Below are 21,701 nucleotides of genomic sequence, written 5' to 3' on the forward strand. Positions count from 1 at the left end.
ATTACTATTAATTAATCTATTTTAGTAATTTATTTAATTAATCAATTAACTAAATAAATAAATAATTAATTATTATTATTTTTACACTTATAAGTATATCATTTTCTAGGGCATTACAATAGATATACCATTAACAAATTTTAGAATGGTTATGAACCTATTTTTGTATTAAAAATTTGTTTGTGAAATATCTTCTTTTGAAAGTTATCAAATTCTTATATTAGGACCATTATATTTGCATGAGTGGACACTTTGCAAATCAAATGCAACATAGGTTGGATATAGAGGATCAATGATTTCAATATATATACTTTCAAATCTTAATTGGTTGTGTTGATGCGAAATTGGTGCATTTCACTAACAACTGATGATTCAAGCTATTAGTTTTCATAAATAGGTGATAAATGGACAATGGTTCAGCCTACTAGTCCTCTTGAATATGTGATTTTTTCTAAAGATACTTCTTCTACAAAAGAATGCACAAAGTCGTCAAAGTATAAGGTTTTGGAAAACCCTCTAATGCCAAACTCAGGAGAATAATTAGCAAATGTAAGAAAACAGTAGCACTAGGAGGATTTCAAAGTATAACATGAAAAGTTTTTTTTGGAATGCTATTTTGGCAATTTTTTTTTGTTGCTTTTGAAGCCCTATGTTATTATTAGTGTGTCTCACCTAATTTTGCATCAACAAATTGTGTCAATCTTATATTCTAGTTTTAAAATCACTAAACACACTTTGATGTTGCATTTTGCTTTAAAATGTATGCAATAGTAGTATTGATCACGTATTGTGAAATACTATTATGATGCAATAGAGCTTTTCAAATATTTGTAATTTGTTGTTAGGCAACATCTTAGTTCAAATTTCGAAATAGTTAAGGGCAAAATTCAAGAGAAAGAATTAATTGTACCAAAAATACTTCAAAATGTTGTGCATGGGTATCAGTTATTAATGAATAGAGTACGTTGCGTAGATTCGCAGCAAACAAGCATTCTACCAATTTTAGTATGAGGATGTGTTATTTGTTTAGAATCATTATAAGTTTTGAAGAGATCAAATGATTGTTCATGCGTCTTTATGTTTAGAGATTTAGGTAGAGGTTCACTTATGTTTTCTTATATAAATCTTGTTTTCAGCTATTGATGATCCCATTTCTGTACCAACTCAAGACATGCTCATCTAATTCTATTTATTAATAAGCAGGGATCGGTGAGGTATTTATGCAAATAGATCTGTCAACTCAAGATACGCTAATCTGACTCTATTTATTGATATGTGGGGATTGATGAGGTATTTATGTAAATAGGCACCATCCATTTAATTGGAGAAATTATTGTTAAATGGAAGAAATTATAGATCAGGTTATAATAATTTCCAAATTTCCATTTTAATTATCTGCAGTGCATTAATTTTCTTTTTTCCTTTCAATTAGCCAATAATTGGAGGAAACGAGATTAGGGGGAGAGAGAGAAAGATTATATATATATATATATATAGAGAGAGAGAGAGAGAGAGAGAGAGAGAGAGAGGGCTACTATATTGCAATTTCTTCCGAGTAGAATGGAGAGACGACCAACACGATATAGATATTAGACTCTCTCACTTCCTCTGTAAAACCCTAAACGCACCAATCGATCTTTATATTCTTCATTTCTTCTTCATATTCCCTCTCTTTCTCTCCCCCTCCATCCCTCTCTCTCGGTTCTCTCTTTGTATCCGGATTCCGATCCTTCCCAGCGCAGATCGATCCGTTGCGATTACTTGGCTGGTTCTTGTTGTTTTCTCAATCCAAACCTCCGCGCTTTTCGCGCTTTCTCTGAGATCTTTTCAGGGGGTGGGTTTTGTCGATCGATTTCGATTTGAATATTTTAGGGTTTACATTTGATTCGTCAAGGCTGGCTGGGTTCGAGGGCAAGTAAATGGCGGATCCGCCAGGCGTCCGCCCCCTATTGGTATTGTTAGAAGCTGCGAGAGCCGTCGCTGTTATTGGATCATTAGGGTTTCACGAGGTTGTGGAAGTGCGAGAGCGGGAAGCATGCTGAGCGTGCTGCGCGTGCACCTTCCGTCCGACATTCCGATTGTAGGCTGCGAGCTCACGCCCTACGTGCTGTTGCGCCGCCCTGACAAATCCGTTACCACCGACGATGTCCCTGAGTCGAGCCCTCTCGACGGCCACTTCCTGAGATACAAGTGGTGAGTAGTATAAAGCCATCTCTAGCTACTACTTTTGCTCTACTATGCTTAGTGTTGTTTTGAAGTAATTTGGTTTCTTCAGACACGTAGGCTCTATTGCATATTTGAGGATTTGGTATTCGTCTTTGTTTTTGCCTTTCTATATTTGGTTTCTTTAGGAAATTACGCTGTATATGGTTATGTTTTGGCTTGTTTTGGGTGATTGTGATTTCTTTAAAGATATGGGTTTTATTGCATAATTGAAAATCTTATTTTCATCCGTGTTCTTGCTTTTCTGTATCTGGTTTCTTCAAGCTTTTATGCATTTGCCCTGTTATATTTGGGTTTGCAGTGGGTGATTTGGCGGAATTGTTTAAATATATAGAATTTTATTAAATATTTGAGGTAATTGCTTTTCTTTTGTAATGTTAGTCAGTATGGAAATGCGAATTTTATGGGTTATGTGGCAGTACAGGTAATATATTGTTGGTTTACATCTTTTTTCCACTTTTTGCCTTTCGAGTTTCTTTAAGTTCCAAATTATTATGGTTAACAGTGGAATTTGACTAAATTTTACTAAAAGGAAGAGTAATGACCTTTAGTTTTGTTTTGGATGGTTTGGGATGCATACAATACAAGGTTGTTGTTGATGTAAAGTCTGTGAACTACATGTGCTGTCTATAGGTTAGGATGAGTATTTTGGGGTGCTGAAGTTATGTTTCCGGCTGTAATTTACTTTGGATGCTTTATGCTTGTTTGGGTAAGTGATTTTCTCCAAGTCTTTACACTTTTTTTATGCATCTGGTTGGTGCAATATTTGTAAATATTAAATTTCATAGTTACTGTTGAACTTGTGCTTGTATGAAGTATATCTATTCTGGTTGGTTGAAATTACAGCTGTCCAGGGTCTTACTGCCCCTCTCTACTGCAAATTACTTGAGCTTTTGGACACTACTCATACTGTTTACCAGTAAGGTGTGGTTGGTCTTGACGGAGTTTGTGAGTTTTGAGGTTTATGTGAGAGTTTGTGAAGATATTTATATGCTGTACAAAGGGAATATAAATTATGTTTTTTTGGTTGGGCTCTTTCTTGATATTCTGTCACACTGTTGTTGTGATTTGAAAATCTGAATTCCTTTTTTATTTTCATCAATGAATCTGCTCACACAACGAATTGTGGGATTAGAATAAAAAATATGTAATCGAAGAATTGTTAAGACCATTTGCCTGATAGAGTTGTGTTTTAAATTGCCGAGCCCCAAACCCCTTTCTCCTGATCCCTACGCATAACCTTCCATCTAACCAAAATATTGCTCCACTTTCCTACCCCTGAACAAAAGTTGAGGTTTATTGTAACCCAACAGGAATTCTAAGCAAAAAACAAATAAAATAAAGGAATAGTAAAAAGACAAGCTTGAATTAGAGTGATGTGTCCTGTACTCTTCTGCCCATCGAAACACTTTGACACCATAAGATCCCAAAAAGCTCAAGAATGAGAATAACACTCTCCTCCTCAAAAAAAAAAAAAAAAACAAAAAAAAAAACCATGCAGGTCACTTAGGCATTTTTGAAGAACTTTGGAGATCTTTTTGCTGTTGTTTTTACCATGTTTAATTGCTTGATAAGAAGCAACTATACTGTATAGATATAATTGCTGCAATGACTCGCCTTCGTTGGAAAATATGGAAAGTATCCCAGCACTTTTCCAGGATAATTTTCTATTTAGGAAAGTGAAGTAACATTGGGGCTTGATTAAGAATCTAGAAATTTCTATTATCCCCCAATAAAAGAAATCCACAAATCTTAATTGAGAATTTTAATAAAGTTTGAAAAGTAATTTTTAAGTTCAGATGGTGAGTGGAGCATACTGCTCCATTCAAGGAATAAAATATAACTATAGCCAAGCCTTAAGTCCACTTGGTGAGAGTAGGCCAAGGCTGTAAAAATTGGGGTCCTGCATGGGTTCTCTGGGGATAGCATGATTGAATTGAGGATTGTGAGATTCCACCAGCTGTATAAAGCTAGCATCAAACTGCATCTATATGTTATTTTCAATGGTATAAACGAAGAAACTGTTTCAAACTAAGAAAATCATGACTAAGTCCACCCAAACAGTGGGATTCTTGTAGGGAAAAGAGATTAAGGTTAAATTTCTGCATTTTAAACAACTTATAATGGAGTAATTACTTTTAAAAAATAAAGAATAACGTAATGTCAAACAAAAATCAGTCAAGACACTGCTATATAGCAAGAAAACCCAAAACTAAAAGGAGGATTTGGCAAACAAATATCAAAATTTAAGCTATCAGGCTAGCTTCTCCATGTTTAGTCATCATTTAAGCTCTAATTTGCATTCTAGATTGCCTATTACTTGTACAAGCTGTATACTAGAAACTCTTTTAATTCTATGGTTCAAGCAACTCAGAAAAAGAGTGAAATATATATATATATATATATATATATATATATATCTGGTAGGATCCTAAGATCCTATCACGATCCCACTGCAATCCCACAAGTCATACCAATTCTGTGCGAACTTGTGGCTCTATAGGATCTGGCTTATTTCAGCGAAGTAGGATTGCATCATAATTTAAACGACTGTAGGACTGGCTTAGAACAGCACCAAGTGCACAAGGCTCCCACCCCATATCAATGGTCCAAGGAGGGAACACTCGCCTTCATGTTTGGAGAGAGGCTCAGAGTCTGATTCCATGACTTGAATATGTGATGTGCAGGTTTGAGTGTAGCACCCTCACTATTGGGTCATGTCTTCCCCTCCGGGCATTTGAGATTAAAAAAGGTAAAAATAAAAATCTCTCTCCGGCACTTGATATCTGAACCTTTGTGAGGCAAATAGCTAATTACTAATATATTTTTTACATTTAATTCAGTAATTAATTGCAGTAATATTTAAATTCATACCTTTTACCTTCAACGCATGTAGAATATTATGTGAACTACGCCAGTTTGCCTTCCATATTGGGTATGCATTTAACTGCATATCCATTATCTTGAGTTATAACTGTGCCATTGTGAGGACAACATATCTGTGCTGCATATGTATTTCACGTCTTGATGGTTTTTGTACACATCTGACAACTTGGACAAGTCCATGATTTTTTTTTAAAAATTATTATGTAAGCTTGCTTTAGTCGCAATATTTATCCATTCCTACTCGATGCAAGACAGCATCATGGAATAACAAGCAACGCATAATTTAGCAGAGATGAGGAGAGGAGAGGGAAGAAGAAAAAAGAAGAGAAGGAAGGAGATACGAGGAGGGAAATCAGATATTTACTTCAGATCTAATTCATCAAAAACCACCTCTTACATGGCTTTCACACACTAATTGTAAGAAAGCCTGCAATACAAGAAATTACACATATGCCCCTAAAGATGCCTGAAATTACAAAAGACTCTAAAATAAACAAATATTCCAAAAGAATGACGTAGGCTTAATTAATTATCCTCAATCTGCTGGGATGAAATCCAATAATTTTTCAATCCAATACTCTTTAATCATCCTGATTCCATTGCCCTGCTTATTTTCCTGAATCAAATCTCCCCATTTGGAAAAAAAAAAATTTCGACTTCAAATTTTGAAATGTTGGAGAATCAATCACTTAGAGAAGTCACAAGATGCAGCAAATCTGATTGGTGATGCTGGCTGTGATAATTGAGGCTCCAACCTTTTGACAGTGTGCCGGCAGTTCAATTTCTAGTTTTTCGTATCATATATCTTGCTTTCTTGCAAACTATCATGTCTGCAGCCAAAGTATCATGGAGAAGACCTTATATCTCTTGGCTGGAACCAATTTACTGTGAGTTTGAAGTTGCTGGAGAGCCTGGTTGTTTTTCTTGGGCATGATGCTGGTGCATGGGTTGTGTGCACCACTGGTGAGGGTCCTCTGGCAATGAAATTTCTGGTGCTATTAGATTCGAAGGGTGGTCAGTACAGTGGTGGTGGTGGTGGTGTTGTGAAGAGAAAAAAGTAAGGGATTTTGTAGGGTGTTGGCTGGGATATTTTCAGGTAGTGCATGGGGCCATGTTTTTTATCAGATGAAGGAGAAATTTTAGTGCTAGGCTTTTTGGAAGTTTCTGTTTTGAATGATAGTGGTAGAGTTGCTTAGAAATTCTTGGAAAATGGTGCTTGAAATTTGAGGGCATATGGCTGGAAGTTTCAAATTTTTTTTTTTTTAAACTAAGCAGAGAGGATGACTGAAGTGGCTGAAATCTGGGATTTGGATTTAAATTCCTCACTGGTTTCGAGATGAGGGGAGAAGATATTAGAGGGAAAACAGGGAAGAAAAGAGAGAAGAAGTGAATTAAGAGATAAAGTTAGAAGAAAGGAATTAAGGGAGAAGGATAGTTTGAAGAAGAGAAAAGAAGAAGAAGATAGAAGAAAAATTAAGAGAAGAAGAAGAAACAATAAGGGAGAAGAAAAGGGGCTGCAGCAGTGTAGGACAGAAACTAGGAAAAGTAACAGAACAAAGAAATTGGAAACAGAAAGATCAGGAGAAGGGAAGAAGGAAGAGGGAGGAGGAAGAAAAGAGAAACAGAAAAATAGCATATAGAGACCAGAAATAGGAGAAGAAGAAGAAAAGAGGAGAAGAGCTAGGGGAAAATGGAGGATTGACAGAAGAAGAGAAGAAGAGTCTGGAGGAGAAAAAGAAAAGAGGGGACAGAGAGAGGGGTGGGGGGGGGGGGAGGGAAAATGGAAGAATGGTATGATCATGGTTGAGCTTTGATACCAAATGATGCAGGACAGCATCATGGAATTACAGCCAATACATAATTAGGGGACAAAGAGGAGATAGGAAGAACAAACAATGAAGAAGAGGAGACACAAGGAGGGAATTATTGACTTGTTCACATCAGTTCAAATTCATCGAAAACCACCTTGTACATGGCTTTATTTGATGTTGAACAATAAGCAGAGCAATAGATGGACCCTCATTGGAGGCTTAAAGAGAATTGAATTGAGGAATTATTGGATTTCAGACCAATAGATATAGATACTTGATTAGGCTTATGTTATTTGGGTGTTTTTCTGTAATATTTGTGTATTTTTGGGGTTCTTTTGTAATTTCATGTGTATGTATATGCATAATTTCTTGTATTATAGGATTTCTTATTAATAGTATGTGAAAGCAATGTAAGAGGTGGTTTTTGATGAATTTGAATTGATGATGTGTGACATTACTCATGTGTGATCCCCCCCTTCTTTGTATCTCCTCATTCTTCTTCTCCTCTCATCTCAATTTCTTGTAATTTTCCCTTGGCAGCAGTTCCTTATGCAGCAATACTTTTCCTGGAGTTTCCATGCTCTGTATTTAACCCTTTTTTCATAGCCGTTTTCCTACTCTGAAATCAAGAAAAAATTTTCATGATTGTAATGAGTAGAAACCTTGATATAAGCAAAGGCTACTAGCCTTATTCCCGCTGGGATCTTTATGCAAGGATAAACAAAGGTTTTGATCACAGGAATGTAGGAAACATGTGATTTGGGTTGACCATTCTGGGATTCAGAATGAACTGAAAGAGGGAAGCTCCTGATAATTTTGTGATCTAGCCAAGCAAGTTAATGAATTTTGAAAATCATTAGATCAAATTGATATTGCTGGATCTCTTAGCTACTTACAGAAACATCCTGGAAACAAGAAACACAGCTTGCAATATGGTTATCATCTTGTTAACAGGAAAGTAGGAAACATGTGATTCAGGTTGAACATTCTGGAATTTAGAATGAAATGAAGAAGGGAAGCACCAGTGATGAATTTTTGAGCTATGAAAGCCTGCCTATTAGACAATTTCACTTGACATAATTTTTCCTTTCTTGAATCCTTTTAGATTCTTAGGGCATCAGTGATTTAATTTTAATTTTATTTCTGGGTTGGAGTGTAAAACATTTGGATGCCTCTATTTCTTCCATTGAAACATGGTCACTATAAACCAGTTCAAGGCACACATTCAGATATTGTGAACCAGGTTATGTATGCAGAGACTTTTGTTGAGTCTGGGATCCTAGTCTGAAACCAATGCATGGGATTACTGTTGTAGTTTGCATGCATAAAAAGGTGTGTAGTACATTCATACCATAACTTTCTGCCTTGGAAATGATCTAATTAGTTGACCTAAGTGCTAGTGTGTTGGGTAGAATGTTAGTCTCTATAATGTTCCAAGAATATGGTTAGTGTTTCTGGACAGTGGATTGCGTCCAATGAGGGAAGCTGTTTTAATTCTTTTTTCTTCCATTGTCACTTATGAACTTGATGATGTTAATTTTTGCACATTGATTCATAATTTCAGCTGGGTTCCAGCTATATTATGATGTTTTACTTTATTATGCAGCATCTGCGTTGTTTAAAACATGCATTAGGCTGTAATTCCTGATTCATTATTGATTTTATTTTGTAGGTATCGTATACAAAGTGATAGAAAAGGTTCTGTCTGTAGTGTACATCCATCTGAGCAAGCTACTTTGCAGTGCCTTGGTTGTGTCAAGGCCAAAATTCCTGTTGCCAAAAGTTACCATTGTTCTCCTAAGTGTTTTTCAGATGCGTGGCAGCATCATCGTGTCCTACATGACCGTGCTACCAGTGCTGTAAATGAGAATGGAAATGAGGAGGAAGAGCTATTTGGACGCTTCAATAGTACAGGGTCTGGTGGTATCAATCCTAGCTTACCTGGTTCAGGATCAAGCCCTAGTTTGGCAAATGGTTCAACACCCATGTATCCTGCTGCAGTTACACAAAGGAGTGGCGGTGAAACTTGGTTTGAAGTTGGACGCTCTAAAACATATACTCCAACTGCTGATGATATTGGCCATGTTCTTAAGTTTGAATGTGTTGTAGTGGATGCAGAGACTAAATTACCTGCAGGACATGTCAACACTCTAATGACTTCTCGTGTCATTCCAGCTCCCTGCCCAAGTCCACGCCGGTTGATATCAGTTGGTGGAATTGATGTGATGGGCCATTTGGATGCAGATGGTCGTATTTTATCCTCAGGAACATTTACTGTGCTCTCATACAACATTTTGTCTGATGTGTATGCAACAAGTGAATCATATGGTTACTGCCCTTCATGGGCTCTTTCTTGGCCTTATCGTCGGCAAAATTTGTTGCGGGAAATAGTTGGTTACCGGGCTGATATTGTCTGCCTTCAAGAGGTATACTTGCACCTTTTTAATTAGTTTTTGTACATTAAAAATTTCGTTAATTTGTAAGATCAAATACGTAGTGAATATTAGGAAATCGAACTTTAATATTAGATGCGATGGATACCTTGTTAAACTCTTTCATCATGTTGAACCTCAGCCACAGTACTTATGAGTCAACATTAGACATTTCAAGGGAGATTTTTAATACTTACAGCGTATCTCCTTACATTTGATATGGAAGTGGCTATTAGATTCTAAATATCTCATTTCAAAATTTTGTTTTTATGTTTAAACATGCTAAAGAAGCAAAGTGGAAATCTGCCAATTTTGTTATCCTAACTAACAGCCATGCTTTCTATAATATGAAAAATTTCCCGTTTCACTACTTTTTTCTCCTTCATGAATTAAGGATTGCCCAATAGAAAATGAATAATTCAAGACAAATCATGCAGGATCAACTTATAAAGTTTCTTATGAGGTTGTTGATGCCTGTTAACATTAACTAACAATGGTTATAGCTTCTTCTTGTCAGGTTCAAAGTGACCACTTTGAGGAGTTTTTCTCTCCTGAATTGGACAAACATGGTTATCAAGCTCTCTACAAAAGAAAAACAGCAGAGGTTTTCTATGGTTTTCCTATGTTTTACCATGTAGTCCTTCAAATGCTTTGTATGTTTACCTATGTTTCCTTTGTTATTATTTGCAGGTTTTCAGCGGAAATATTCATACAATTGATGGTTGTGCAACATTTTTCCGTAGAGATAGGTTCTCACATGTCAAAAAATATGAGGTTTGGAAGTGCTTTGCCCATAGATTATTGCTTTCTGATGTACTTTCACATGCTAAATGAATGTATGCTTCTATGCAGGTTGAATTTAATAAGGCTGCACAATCTTTGACTGATGCTGTGGTTCCAAGTGCTCAGAAGAAAACAGCTTTAAGTCGATTGGTTAAGGTGTGTCCGTCATGTTGTTCTGCATTGCATGCATGTGATTCATGTTGTGTATTGTCCTATTATGAATACATGATTTTCTACTCCCTACAGGATAATGTTGCACTGATTGCTGTTCTGGAGGCAAAATTTAGTAACCAGGGGGCTGACAATCCTGGGAAACGTCAGCTTCTTTGTGTGGTAAGAAAATAATTGCTCCCCCCGTGTTGCATGTATTACAATTTAGGAAATCTGCTTTTTTTATATTGAGAATAACTGAAAATCTTCCATCTCCGAGAACCTACGCTGCTGCCTATGCTACCACTGTTTTTCTCCTTGTGCAAAACCTGCTGTTTTTGTGCGTGTAGTTGTGTAGTTTTCACAGAAAATTGGGTTGGGATAATGTTTCAACAATATGATAATATACATTATTTATGTTCAATATTATTAAAATTATTTTTGCAATGAAACTATTATGATGCGTTTGGCTAAGCCCAAGCTTGCTGATTGATGGGCTCACTGATCACCCTGCTTATATCCTTCCTAATTTACCTCATATAAATGATGTTATGCCCAATTATTTCATGCTGTGCAGTTTTGTTAGATTACAACTCTACCTAGAAGCTTAAGCTCTTAGTTGTGGGCCAACAATGTTTATCAAGTCTTAACAACTCCCTGCACGGGTAGCCTGATTGCACATGGAGAGATAAACAAATAATAAAAAACCATTACATGGAGTTAGATGATAAATGCAGGCAATAAGACTAGAACCCAAGAACTCTTGGCAAGCATATGATAACATGTTAGATTATCACCTTACCTAAAAGCTTAAGCTGTCAAGGTTGAAGGCCAACTATGTATATCCCATAGTAGTCAAAGGCGCAAGGCGCACCGAGGCGCAAAGGGTACTTGGAGACGAGGCGCAAGGCGCACAATTATTAAAATTGTGTACAATGCCTATTTGGTGGACAATTGATATAAAAGCACATCAATAGTTATATTAGAATTTAAAATGTCAAAATATTCAATAGTAATTATGACAACCAAGTACTAAGTTCAAGTGAAATAAACATAGTTCAACATAAGTAATTATGCATGCAAGATTTCAAGCTTCAAATTAGAAATGAAATAAATTGCCAGTGCATCTTCAATTTCAAAAGAAAAGAGTACAATAAAACAGCAGCTAAATTCAGTAAAAAATGTTATATATTAATATATTTCAGAAAAATGTATAGTTTGTACCCTGCATTTCCAAACAAATTACAAAACAGCAGCAAAATTCAGTAAAAAATGTTATAAATTAATTATAAAGTTTAAACTTGCATTAAACTACTTAATTAATTACACATTGCATAATATTAACTTAGAGGCAGAATGTAAGTTAATATTATAAAAAGAAGCAGCCGGCAGGAGGCAGCTGGAACTGAAGAACTGAAAAAAGAAGAAGAAGCAGAAGAAGAACTGAAAAAGAAAAAGAACTGAAGAAGGAGGCAAAAACAATAGCAAAATACTAAAAAAGAAGAAGAAGAAGAAGAAGAACAACAACAAGAAGAAGATTGACTAGTTTGAAGCATCCTGACAAATCATTAAGACTGGTGATGATGACTCAATGGCTCAAAGCCTCTCGCTTGTTCGAAGGCTCTGGCGAAGGCTCGAAGACTTGAAGACGAAGGTCGTGCTGGTTCAAAGGCTTGAACCTCGAAGACAAAGGGCTCTTGTGAAGGCTTGAAGATGAAGGTGTTTCGTGCTGGTTCAAAGGCTTGAGAATGAAGATTGTGCTGGTTTGAAACCTTGAGGACGAAGATTGTGCTGGTTCAAAGGCTCGAACCTCAAAGACGAAGGGCTCCTGCTATGGCTCTCTTGCTGGTGAAGGTTTGAAGACGTGAAGATGTGAAGTCGAAGCCTGTACTACTGGTTTCGTGTTGGGTGAAGCCTGGACCTGCTATTTTGAGTCAAAGCCTCTGGCTAGGGCTGGTTCGAGTCTGGCTATGTTTTCTTTCTTAAAAGGTTAAAAAAAAAATGAAGTTAAAAAGGTCAGATATCTGAGGCGCGACTCACTGCGCCTGCCTGCGCCTCTTGAAGGTCACCTTGCCTCAACCCTGTTGAGGCGCTAGCCTCTTCGCTCCACTGCACCTTGTACTTAGGGGCGCGCTTTTGACTACTATGATATATCCAGCCACAACTGCAACATTATGAAACTCAATTGTGCAGCATTCAATAAGGGGACTGATTTGTAATTTAAACGACTGAATTAAATAGTTCTGAAAATTTTTCTTAGAATAACTGATTTGAGGTTCTCATATTCCTTGCCAAATGCCTACCTGATCTTCATTAACATTATGAATCTCAATTGTGTAGCATTCAATAGGGGAACTGATTTGTAATTTTAAGCAACTGAATTTGATAGTTCTGAAAATTTATCATAGAATATCTGATTTGAGGATTTCATATTCCTTGCCAAATGCCTACCTGATGATCTTCATTTTCTTCAGTCTCTCACTGTGAGAGGGGAACTGGTTTGTAATTTAAAACAACTGAATTTGATAGTTCTAAAATTTTTTCTTAGAATAACTGATTTGAGGATTTCATATTCCTCGCCAAATGCCTACCTGATCTTCATTTTCTTTAGTCTCTCGCTGTGAGAGGGGGAGCCTGGTTTTTATTATTCCTTATTCTCTATGTTTTCCGATTTTCTATTTTTTTGACAAGAACACCAAACATTCTTTTTTGTGATAGTTTTTTTTTTTGGGTATGGGTCATCATTTATTGTGCTAGACTCCATTAAGTTCTTTGTTCTTGTGTTTTCTGTCTTTTGAGTGTGTTGCATCATTTCTTCCTTGATTTGGTTTTAGTTTGTGAAATCCGTAGTTCACTTTTTTTTTATTTTTTGTTCGGGAGCAGGCTTGCTAAAAGTAATTTTGGTGTTGTATTTTGACACACTTGCCCATGTCTATTTTTGCTGCCAGCCTTAAATGGGCTTTGTTACACATCCAGCACAGCACATCTTATGCAGTCCTAAAAAAACATGGCATGCCATAGAGCATTCAGCACTGCTATTGTCCACATCTGTTCTGAAATCTGTGCAGCTCAACTATAGAACTGACCAGAGCCTTAATGCATTGTTCACCTCTGTTGCATCTGTAGAGATAATTTTGTGCTGCAGAATTTTTCATCCCTTCTTTTTAGATCTGAGGATGGCCAATCTGACGAATATACACTATATAGGTTCCTGTTTAATGACAGACAGATGAGCAGCTCTTTTTTGACTATTTTTTTTCAATGTCTTATTGTCATTATTCTCGGCATCTTTACCTATCTTGTTTTACTGGTTATTCGAATTGCAGGCAAACACGCATGTAAATGTTCACCAAGATCTAAAGGATGTGAAGCTCTGGCAGGTTTTTAATCTTGCTGATTCTCCCCCCCCCCACTCCTACTTCTAATATTTATCAGGATCTCCGTATTCCTTCATTTATTGAAGTATTCAATTGTGAGCCCTTGCGTCTCATGTCAGGTTCACACACTTTTAAAAGGATTAGAGAAAATAGCTGTCAGTGCTGATATTCCAATGTTGGTGTGTGGGGATTTCAATGCTGTTCCAGGAAGGTCAGTAAATTCTTCTGATATGAATCTTCTGTGTTGACCTAGTTCCTGTTGTCATGCAATTCCATTTTAATCCAGTTGTCCATGTTGATTTCAAGAAGTTTCTGGTTTATTATATTGCAGTGCTCCTCATGCACTTCTTGCAATGGGGAAAGTTGATCAAATGCATCCAGATTTAGCAGTAGACCCACTTGGAATTTTACGTCCAGCAAGCAAGCTAACACATCAGCTGCCGTTGGTAAAACACATTTTTTGTTATGATTGCTTTGGCAGTTTGCCAATTTTTCGCTTGTTTTTCTTTTGGGGGTGGGGAAGGGGGAGGAGGAGGGGACTGGCTAAAATACAGTTGGTCATTTCCTGGCTTCTGTTCTGACACTATTGGTGTTGCAGGTCAGTGCTTACTCATCCTTTGCAAGAATGGGGGTTGGTCTTTCCTTGGAGCAACAAAGAAGAAAAATGGACCCTACCACAAATGAGCCTTTATTTACGAATTGCACTAGAGATTTTATTGGCACCCTTGATTACATATTTTACACAGGTGACTTCTGCAACAATTTGTTTAGTCTTTTCATTCCTTCTATATTTTGAAGCTTTAAAAAATTTTTGGTGCTGATCTAAATTGTACGAGGTCATTCCAACTTTTGGTTTGCAGCGGACTCTCTAACAGTGGAATCCTTACTGGAGCTTTTGGATGAGGATAGCTTAAGAAAAGACACAGCGCTTCCTTCCCCTGAATGGTCTTCTGATCACATAGCACTATTAGCTGAATTTCGCTGCAAGTCTAGAACAAGACGTTGACACTCCATGGTAACTGGTAAGCAACTGATTTCTTTGCTTTTATCTGATTCTTGGGATTTGAGTTCATACTTTGGCTGGTTGACATGTTCCCCATGTTTGTTGAATGTTTTACTATGATCTACAATTGTTCAGGATTACCATGAATGCTGTAACAAGTTTGATACTGTATAGTGTCTATGCAGAGTACATGTATCGATGATTTTGGCAATTTTTAATTCTATATTTTTATTACTATTTAATTATTTTTTCAGTTTCATAACAAAAGATGGAGGGTTGCAATTTTTTTTTTTAAATGTTGATTGCAGTGATCATTACTACTGAAACTCGCCATGCTGAATTCTAGTCTGACACTGCAATATAGGATTTAGCTGTGTTGAGCCTTTAGTTGACTTACATTTGGTGGTGATGTTCTCAATCTTTGTTGCTGTTTTGTTATTCAAGTAATCTCAAGTGTCGAATACTTGTATATTGGACTCGTGGACTAATAAATGCTCGGACTCTTCACAAAAATCTGTCAGGCTTGGTTTGTTAGCACCTGGCAGCGCTAATGCTATTTTGCATTTTGAACAGTAGGTTTGTGGTTTCTCTGGATTTTAATCCCATCAACTCAGCTGTTTTACAACCTTATGATCTGACTTGTGATAATTATTTTCAGATTTGTTTAGGCTGTGTTTGGGATTATAAAATCAGGGCCTTCAAATTGGTGTGGAATTGGACAAAGCATGGTGTAATTGTTTATTGGGCTTCATCAAATCCCACATAATTCCACACCCAATGCAAAAATCATGGTGTCTTGATTGTGCCATTTCTCAAATTCTCAGTTAGAAGGGAGACTTTAAATTCAACTATATTACAATACACCAAATTCACAGTAAGAACAGACATAGAGTGAGTCCCATAATGTTGAGCAAGTGAATATCCTGTTAAACAGCTGTATTTTTTGTCCTAATTGAGCCGAGCATCTCCCCTTCTCATTGTGTGCGGCGCGCGCTCCTCTGATTTGTTCAACAAATGTTGGGAGTGTTTTCACTTACCTGCCGATGTATGTTTGTTCACTGTAGGTCAGACCTGAAGACGTTTGGGGTCGATAAAAAGGCTGATGAGGGGAAGGGGATGAGAAGTTAAATTATTGTAAGAATTGTGTAGATCATATGCATATGCAACCCTTTTGTTATTTTTCCAGGGTTTAAATCTCCTGGCTGAGATAAATCCCTTCGCTGCTATATGATCTGCTTTGTATCATGCCACCGTTTGTCTCATAGAAAAAAAAATTATGATCATTGTCATTTATTTTCCTTTTTCTCCCCTTTCCAATAGAATAACTATACAGAAGTGCCTTAACCTACAACCTCAATTCATTTATGATTTTCTGAGTCATTTTTTCTCAGCAGCAAATGTTTCTCCAGCCCTTTGTGGTTTGTTTGGAAGGAAAAATAAGTGGTATTAAAATGAATATGATGCGTTTGAAAATTGTTCAACGACCCCATTTTTTTCTTTTTTCAAACTAGAAAATTATTATTATTAATATTAGTATTATTACTGCTATTACTAGGAATTGATGCGATAGAAGGAAGAGAAAGGTATTGACAAATAGCAAAGAGGGAAAAAAATAAAGCAGTGGCATTTTGGGGGTTGGACTGCAATTTTAATGAATATTTTTAATCTTAGAATTAGTGTTGTTTATTGGTTGTAACCATTTTTATTTTAACGTTGTATTTGTTTTGAATGAAGAAATTAAATTTAATATAAATATAAATTTGGATCTATTATGATGAAATAAATAGTATTTGTAGATTTTTGTATTAATGCAGCGTTAAAGTAGGTTGGGTAAAATGGAGAAGTGCTTCAAGTGTGCTATGTTATTGTAGAATATCTTTAAAATTGAAAGAGAAGTTTTATAAGACAATTATAAGACCAGTTATGTTATATGGCGAAGAAACATGATATTCAGAAAGTAAAAGTTGCTGAAATGAGAATGTTTGGATGTATGAGTGGTATAATATTGAAAGATAAATTAAGGAATGAACATATTTGTAGTAAGTTAGGTGTAACTTTTATAGAAGATAAGGGGGGACGAGATGTTATGAACACTTATAATGCACCTGTGAGGAAGAGTGACTTAGTTGCTCTAGGGGGCAGTAGAAGCGATATAAGTAGACTTAAAATAACTTGGTAGGAGATAGTAAGGATTTAATATTCTTGAATCTATCAAAAGAAATTGTCCATGGTCGCATAAATTGACGGAAAATTATTCATATAGCCGATCTCATTTAGTGGGATTAAGGTTTGGTTTTGTTATTGTTATAAATATAAATTTAAGATGATGTGCTATGGGAAATTCCTCGTTCAAAATTCATGATTTGTTTAGAGTCAAGAGTTTATTTTTATTTTTAAAAAAATTTAATTGTTCTAAACAAACTCTTATCTAATAAAATTCAATTGTGGCCATACGAAGAGATTAACATTTTAAATATACATGTATAGTCTCAATATTTGCATCCTAGAAGAACATCTTACAAGTTATTTGCTTTGTTACATCCTCTCTCGTCGAAGATAACTAGATAATACTGATATGTACATTTGTCTATATTCCTTATCTATGCTAACTTTATCAAATAGGAAGGAAAAGTTTGCATGTGTTTTATAGACATGAAGGTGAGTAAATGTGTATTCAGCAACTTACAAAATTTTAGGTAAATTATGCTACATGGAATTATACTTTAACTGTATTTTTATGTATCAAATGTATAATTATTAGGGTAAAATATTTCACTATTTACTTGAAATTTGACAAAAAAATAATAATTTGTCTGGCTTTTAAAAATTTTTAAAATTTTCACAACTTTTCTCAAGATTTACTAAAAAGAAAAAATTTTCTAAAAAAAAATTATACTCTTTTGGCAAATTCTAGAAAAGATTTATGATATTTTTGAGAATTTTTGGTGTTTTTATCAAACCTTAGTGAATATCTTTTATTATTATTATTATTATTATTAGAGATTACATTTGAAAATCTTGATTAATTTATCCTGCTTTTATGATTAAAATATATCATTTTTAAAATTTGTTTAATTTATTATATCATGATACTTTAATTTTGATATTTTATGAATTAAATATAATAAAAATAAAAAATTGAAAATAAAGGATCGTCCTAAAAATTTGTACTTCTTTTTGATAAATTTAAGTAAAGATTTATGATATTTTTAAAATTTTAGAAAATATTTCTCTGCTTTTATCCAATGAATATCTTATTATTATTATTATTATTATTATTATTATTATTATTATTTATGAGAGATTATATTTTAAAATCTTGAGATTATCATCACTGAAGTAATAAGAATCAAATGAAATATGCAAATGACAGTGTCCAATAATGACAATATAATTTTATCCCGCTTTTATGATTAAAATACATCCTCATTTAAAATTTATTTAATTTATTATAACATCATTCTTCAATCTTCAATTTGCAAGGAGTGACATTATGTGAAATAAATATAATAAAAATAAAAGAAAATTTTGAAAATAAAGGGCCGTCCCAAAATAAGAAATAAGCAAAAAAAGAAAAGAAAATCATGAACTTTTTATTTATTATATGTGGCAAAACACACGATAGACTTTATATTTCTTATTTTGAGAAAAAAAAAAAAAAAAAACAACAACAACAACATGGGAAAGGGGCGTCGACTCCGGCGCCATGGATGGACGGACATACAATCAGGAATGAATCGTAGATTCAATGAGAAAGCTTAGAAGTCTCCAGATCTGCAGCTTGTTTGAGAAAGCTCTTATCGTCGTCCTCGAGAACCATCTGAACGGGAAAAGATCCGAGGCCGTCAGCGATGGCCAGCAGAATTTTCTTCATCTCGGACCTGAACTCTTGTAGATCGATGCTCCCGCTGTGATCGCAGTCGAACTTTTCGAAAATGGAGTTGTAGAGCTTGGACAGCTCCTCCTCGGTAGGGGAGGCTACGTCCACGCCGAAGTGAGTCTCTATCAGCCTTAGGGATTCGAAGGCCTTTCGAAGCTCGGGGCGCGACAGCACGCCGTCGCCGTTGAGGTCGAGGGCGGCGAACTGCTCGTCGACGCTCTTCGTGAACTTATCCTCGTCCTCCACGAACTGCCGCACGGTGGATCCGTCGATTATCACTACCCCCATCTCCTCTCCTCTCCTTCCCTATTCACTGATCTGATCTCTTCAAGCGGCGCAGTACTCAAAAGCACTTTTTCAATGATCGTGAATTTGAAGCTTGGACTTCGGAAGATCTTTTATTGCAACCTACGGCTGGCTGGCGTTATTCTTTGTTCGTCGATGGGGTCCACAAATTCCCAAACTTGGGATTCCTCTCTATCCCCATTCCTCGAGCAATTTCATATTTTCGGAATGACCTATAATTTATTTATGCTTTTTACTGCAAATACGAGGGAAAAAATAAATAATTTTCGATGACAGTAAATTTACATCAATATTTTACACTAAATTTAGTTTTTATTTTATCTTATTTAATACAAATCTAAATGACTAAATCAATAGAGAAATTGAGATAGAGTATGATCCACTTGTTTCGTCTTCTTACTACTATAACGTGGTTGGTAATCATCATGAATTTATGTTGATTAGCGTTAGTATATGCTAATCATGGACATGCATGATATGGGTGTAATGATCTCAAAAATAATATGTATGAAAGTATTAAAAAAATTAAAATTTTAAAAATAATTAATTAATTATTAATTATTAATTAAATAATATAATATAATGTAATACTATATTAATATAATATAATATAATAATAAAAATATTATAATATATATATATATATATATATATAGGAAGTCACTTCCTGAGAATTCAAGAAAACCCTCTTGCAAATTTCACTCTCTCTCTCTCTCTCTCTCTCTCTCTCTCTCTCTTTTAATTTCTCTACTATTCCTTGGCCGAATTGAAAAATGAACATGTTTGTCTCATAAGACTTAAACACTTATTTTGATGATAACAAAGTAAAAGAACTTAACATATTTGGTTAAATGAAGTTTCATGACTCAAGAGTATTGATAAAAGATCAAGGTCAAGTGTTTGAAAAGTCTATTGAAAGCTTGTACTTAAAGTTAGAAGAACTTGACAAAGTATGTACTTAAACCAATGAGCAATGAAGGAAGTCAAAGCAAATACATGAAAATATTGAAAGCAAAGTAAATACGTGAAGATACCGAAAGCAAAGCAAAACAAATACATGAAAACTTAGCGCTTAGAAAGTTATAGTCTTTTAAGAAGTCTCATGTAAGTACTTCAAACGATTTCAATATGGATGCATGAAACTCTAAGTTAATTGTTTGGATCTAGATACCTTTTAAAATACTTGAATTTTTTTTTTGGTAAGGTCAAAAGTTATTTCAAAAATGTTAAAATTATTTTTGGAATGAAAAGCACAAAAACAGGATTCTCCAAATTCCCTTCTTTTTTCTACATCTGCATTGATGAACACTTTTATCTATAAAACATTGCTTATCTTAAAAAGTGTTCAACATGAAAGTTGTGGAATTTTTTCTTAAATTTCTGTTGATATCAAAAACGTCTAATTTGGAGTTTTATAGAAAAAGTTATGATCAAAATATTGAAGGGTGGTTGAAGTTGACAACACATTAAGCGACTGTTCAGTTGACTGAATAGTAGACAGAATAGGCCCAATCGACTGACCCATCAAGCTCAGTCGATTGACCCTGTACCGAATTCAAAAATACACTGATTTAAAAGGCACAGGCGACTGACCACGAAATTCCAGTCGACTGACTTTCGTAAAATTCAAATTTTAACAGTGAATAAACTTTCCAAAAGTGATTTCTTGGCCCCCAAACAAAGTGAAAACTTGGGAAATACTCAAAGTAACTTGGGAAATACGTTTATACGCTTTTTAACTCTATAAATACAAGTTAATTCCAAGAGTTAAAACCAACAACAATCAGAAAATCAGTTTATATTCTTACATTCAAAAGCTCGATTGTTGAAAAACTTTTTCCGAAATTTTGTTGCGTTCTTGGTGATACTACTTATGGTTCTTGTGCTCTAACTGAAATTTTCAATCCAAGAAGGAATCCCGGTGATAAATTACTTGAGCTTCCTTTTTCTATATTGTTATTTGATTGAAGTATATTTGATTTAAATTGTACTAATCAGCTCTTTTGAGAGTGTCATTGTACACAAAATTTTCTCTTGTTGTTTTTGACGGTTCATGGTTGATTGGATCATTGGCTAACCGAGTGTGAGGTAACGTGTAATGCCCTGAACCCAACAAGTGGGGCCCGAAGGTTACGTGTTTCATTCACCTGTTTCTGATATCATACACCACAATCATGCAGCGGAATTAAATATACAACCTTAATTTAAATACCAGAGTCTATCTATAAACCCTGAAAAACAACTCCATCCATCTGTTTATATTACATCCCAGTATTTAAAAATATAAACTAAACATTAAACTCTTTCATTGCTTAGTTGCTAAGAAAGCTAAAACTCTCTCTCTCTCTCTCTCTCTCTCTAGAACCAGCGAAATCTCTTATTCTCTCTTCAATTTTTCGCTGTTTGTCGCTTGATTCAACAATCTGACGTTACTGCATGGTCAGAGGAGGAATCTTTACGTTTTTAGCGGATTGGAAAGTCGTTTCAAGGATTTTCAGGTTTTGATCCAAAACCGAGGTAAGGGTCCGATTTCAGTTTCATTTCGGTATATATGTAGTAGTAAAAATTGTAGTGAAGTATAGTTCTTGGATGTTTAGGTTTTGGGGACTCGGTTCGTAGTTTTGGAGTTATAGAGTTCGTATTTTGGTATTCAAAAAAAGGTAAAGGGATTCTGTTCATATTAGTTATTTTTGGAAATCAGAATTGGTAAACATGTAGTTTACGATTATATGTATGTTTTGGTTAATTATTTGGAAAAATTTGTCGAGTAAAAATGCTGGATTTTCGGGTTACAGTTTTTGAAAAAATTGAGGATTTCGGGTATCATCTCTATTTTTGTTGGAAAAATTG

General features: G+C 35.1%; 2 protein-coding genes across 7 annotated transcripts; one reads left to right on the forward strand and one right to left on the reverse strand.

Moving 5' to 3' along the window:
* The first annotated feature begins 1,506 nt into the window (after positions 1-1,506).
* Positions 1,507-15,958, forward strand: LOC131168671 (carbon catabolite repressor protein 4 homolog 1). 6 transcript variants are annotated; one of them, XR_009140382.1, is made up of 13 exons: positions 1,527-2,193; positions 8,593-9,346; positions 9,870-9,956; positions 10,043-10,126; positions 10,205-10,291; positions 10,382-10,468; positions 13,612-13,665; positions 13,782-13,873; positions 13,994-14,108; positions 14,261-14,408; positions 14,523-14,684; positions 14,974-15,237; positions 15,324-15,958. XR_009140382.1 is itself a non-coding variant. In XM_058128291.1 (12 exons), exons 1-11 carry the CDS (start codon positions 2,036-2,038, stop codon positions 14,666-14,668), a joined length of 1,812 nt encoding a protein of 603 aa, XP_057984274.1. In that variant the 5' UTR covers positions 1,507-2,035; the 3' UTR covers positions 14,669-14,684; positions 14,974-15,958. The 6 variants fall into 6 exon arrangements, 5 of the variants coding, with proteins under 5 accessions (XP_057984274.1, XP_057984273.1, XP_057984277.1 ...); XM_058128291.1 differs by having other exon boundaries at positions 1,507-2,193; positions 14,974-15,958; XM_058128290.1 differs by lacking the exon at positions 14,974-15,237 and having other exon boundaries at positions 1,507-2,193; positions 15,730-15,958.
* A 2,281-nt stretch (positions 15,959-18,239) lies between these two features.
* On the reverse strand, positions 18,240-19,050 carry LOC131168673 (uncharacterized). The gene has a single exon (XM_058128296.1). It carries the CDS (start codon positions 18,831-18,833, stop codon positions 18,411-18,413), a length of 423 nt encoding a protein of 140 aa, XP_057984279.1. The 5' UTR covers positions 18,834-19,050; the 3' UTR covers positions 18,240-18,410.
* Between the last annotated feature and the right edge of the window lie 2,651 nt (positions 19,051-21,701).

The sequence above is a fragment of the Malania oleifera genome, chromosome 11 (genome assembly GCF_029873635.1).
Source record: "Malania oleifera isolate guangnan ecotype guangnan chromosome 11, ASM2987363v1, whole genome shotgun sequence".
NCBI classification, from domain to species: domain Eukaryota; kingdom Viridiplantae; phylum Streptophyta; class Magnoliopsida; order Santalales; family Ximeniaceae; genus Malania; species Malania oleifera.